This window comes from Myotis brandtii, unplaced genomic scaffold, assembly GCF_000412655.1.
Source record: "Myotis brandtii unplaced genomic scaffold, ASM41265v1 scaffold927, whole genome shotgun sequence".
In the NCBI taxonomy this organism is placed as follows: Eukaryota; Metazoa; Chordata; class Mammalia; order Chiroptera; family Vespertilionidae; genus Myotis; species Myotis brandtii.
This window is the reverse complement of record NW_005371823.1, coordinates 1,934,136-1,937,665: the sequence shown is the minus strand read 5'-3', so window position 1 is coordinate 1,937,665 and position 3,530 is coordinate 1,934,136. Positions and strand designations below refer to the sequence as shown.

At 55.2% G+C, this 3,530-nt stretch overlaps 1 protein-coding gene across 1 annotated transcript; it reads left to right on the top strand.

Moving 5' to 3' along the window:
* The first annotated feature begins 1,308 nt into the window (after positions 1–1,308).
* On the top strand, positions 1,309–2,909 carry LOC102246739 (putative exonuclease GOR). Its single transcript, XM_014532944.1, is given in 2 exon segments — positions 1,309–1,820; positions 1,952–2,909. Coding segments are annotated over 2 exon segments (1,470 nt in total).
* The last annotated feature ends 621 nt before the right edge of the window (positions 2,910–3,530 follow it).

Sequence of the window (3,530 nt, the reverse complement as noted above, 5' to 3'; positions counted from 1 at the left end):
TCTCTCTCTCTCTCTCTCTCTCTCTCTCTCTCACTCTCTCTCGCTCTCTCTCTCCCTCTCTCGCTCCCTCCCTCCCTTTCTCTCACTCTCTCCCTCTCTCTCTCTCCCTTTCCTCCTTTCCAACACTCTCTAAAAATCAATCGGAAAAATATTCCCTAGAGAGGATTAACAAACAAAACCATAAAAATTAAATAAAATTACCAAATGGTCGAGCAGTGCCTCCTCTGGGTATATACACACAGAAATGGAAAGCGGGGTCTTGAAGAGATATTTGGGCACCTGTGTTCACAACATGTCAGATGGAAGCAGCCACTGAGGAATGTGCCTGGAGAGATGAATGGATAAGAAGCAAAATGGCGCCTAGACATGTACCATGGTATAGTGTTCACCTTTAAAAAAGGAAGGCAGTTCTGACACATGCTCCAACAGGGATGATGACCTTTGAGGATCTGATGCCTCATGAAATCAGCCATGCCCAAAGAGGTAAGTTCTGCAGAATTCCACTTGAATGAGGTGGTCAAATCCACAGAGACAGAAAGTGGAATATTCGTGGCCAGGGACTTGGGGGAGAAGGAAGGGAGAGTTATCGCATTTCATAGGTTCAGAGGTTCCGTTTAGCAAGATGAAAAAATTGGGAGGGAGCCTTATGGAGGGATGCCCCCCAGAGAAAAGAAAAGGCGGAGGACAATGAGCCACTGCGTCTGACCCCTCTGTCCCCTGGGCAGGAGACATAGAGGACCTCTCATCTCACCAAGCAAGGCCAAGGCCAGGAGACGAAGTCACACACTCGGGGTCCTGGCAGACAAGTGCCGGGACCCATATGGAATCAGAGTTGTGCTCCACCCTGGGGTGGGGGGGCAGGGAGGGGAAAGGGACAAGAGCAGGGAGAGTGAGATGTGTGTGACCCCTCCCACAAGGTCACAGGGCCTGATCCCTGTCTTGCCCCTGACTTGGGCTGTGCCCTCTTGACCTGTCAGAGCCTTGGCTTCCTCCCCTTGGCCCAGAGACAGGCATGGTTGTCAGGTGACTCTGGGCACTCAGCGGAGGATGGGGCTCACCGTCTGGACTCAGAGCTCCCTCCTGGTGATTCGGTCCCGAGGGAGCTCCGGGATTCTAGAAGCCAGTCAGAGAATATGGGATTAAGTAAGGTGGGATTAAGTCAGGGCACCTGACTCCTGGTACCCTGAGGTCATTAAGATTCATTGGCTGAGCGAGTTAATCTGTTTGGAGGCGGGGCTTTCCGCCTATATAAGGGCTGAGGGCACCCAGCCTAAGCCATTAGACACCAGAGCCCTGGAGAGAAGAACCATGTCGGCACCCGGGAGAAGTGAAGCAGCGCGAGCTCCAGCTCTCCTGAGAGTCACGGCACCGAGCTGGTTTCCTCCTGGCCATCTGCAAGCTCAGGAGGCCGAGCTGGGTGCCTCCTGCCCTGCCCCAACCCTGGTGCACCGGCCTTCCTGCCAGTGGCCCTGCCATCAACCTATTGGCCCTGGCGGCCTGCTCCTAGTGCCCCCCATATACACCTGGAGCCCCATATATCTCATCATCCAGCCAGAGTCCGTGAGGAGAGGCCTGGCCCCCCGCACCCGGCTACCCACCACCCAGGAACTGTGTGACCTGCTGCAGGGAGCAGACAAGCCTCCCATGGAGTCAGCCAGCCTGCCCCAGGCTGCCCAGGATCCGGCCCCGAAGTCCCCTTCCATCCACCTCTCAGCTGCCAGAGACAAGAGGAGGATTGCCTGCGACACCATGCCCTGCCTGGCTGCAGGTGCCAAGAGGCGCTTCCTGGCCAGCAGCAGCCCTCCTCCCAAGGCCCAGGGGTTGGGCAGCCAGCTCCCAGAGGCCCGCGCCCCATCAGGACAGGCGTCCCTGGCCACCAGCACTGTGCCTCCCAAACTCGTAACCCACAGCCCACCTGAGCAGAGTTCTCAGAAGCCCATTCCTCCAAAAGAGCCAGCTTCTCACTCCAGTGCCCGAACAGCCCCCCTGAAGAGGATCCTTTGCAAGGGGCCGGCCTGTACCAGCGCCTCAAGGAGCACCTGCTAACCCAGGCCCAGCTCAAGGAGAATGGCTACCCCTTTGCGCACCCCAAGCGGCCCGGGGGCGCTGTCCTCTTCACCACCCAAGAGAAGCCGCCCCAAGATGCCTCTTGCAGGCTGTGCTGCCGCTGTGGCAACCAGTACCTCGTGGCCCGAAGGGGCCACTGTGTGCACCAGGAAGAATGTCACTACCACTGGGGGCGGCGGCGCCCCACTCCAGTGGCTGGGGGCTGGGAGATTCAGTACACGTGCTGCTCGGCCCCCATCGGCTCCCCTGGCTGCCAGGTGGCCCAGCAGCACGTGCAGGACGGCCGCCAGCAGGACCTGCAGGGCTTCGTGCAGACCTTGGACAAAGAGCTGCCCCCAGGGGCTCACCCCGGCATCTACGCCCTGGACTGTGAGATGTGCTACACCACCTCTGGCCTGGAGCTGACCCGCGTCAGCGTGGTGGACAGCGCCCTGCAGCTGGTGTACGACGCCTTCGTCAGGCCGGACCGCGACATCGTCGACTACAACACCAGGTTTTCCGGAGTCACTGCAGCTGACCTGGCCCACACCAGCACCTCGATCCGGGACGTTCAGGCCGCCTTGCTGACGCTCTTCAATGCCCACACCATCCTCATCGGACACAGCCTGCAGAGCGACCTGCTGGCCTTGAAGCTCATCCATGGCACCGTGCTGGACACATCTGTGCTCTTCCCGCACCGCCGCGGCCTCCCCTGAAAGCGCTCCCTTCGCAACCTCACGGCTCACTACCTCGGACACGTCATCCAGGACCGGATGGATGGCCACAGCTCCAGCGAGGACGCCAGCGCCTGCATGCGCCTGGTCATCTGGAAGATGGGACAAGACGCCAAGACTGAGCACTGACCGCAGCCCAGCATTTTGTGGACAGGACTATGACTTTGGAAAAGGCTTTGTGATCACATATATCTCTTGCCCCACATGTCTAACAATAAAGGAATGGTTCAGTAAACTATAAAAAAAATACTCTACTTCTGGATTCTAGGCATTGTGTAGAAACTGCTCAATTTGTTGATAGATAATTCTTTAAGTTGAGCTGAAAATGTGAAATGACAGACTTGTGACTCAGCTTGACGTGATGGGGAGTAACAAAGTGCTATCTTTTTCTACCATCAATTACCATGAAGCAAATGAACAGTGTCAGGAGGAAACAAGTGAAATATTCTTGATTATTTTTAAAATTAATTTTCAATGTTTTCTTCACTTGGAAAGGGCAAGAAGAGGATGAGTAAGAATTTCCTCTATTCTAATTTAAGGAACACTTCCAATGCCTTTATTTCAGCATAAGTATAAACATTAATTGCAAGACACAATACGCTAGATTGTGCTATTTCAACTTGGGTTATACTGATAACTACATGGTTCAGAGCTAGAGTTGGTCAAAGGAGAAACGTGTGTGAGGTTTGGAAGATGGAAGCAAAGCAAACCATGAAGGTTTTGTGGTCATATATGGTGATGGGCAGTAGT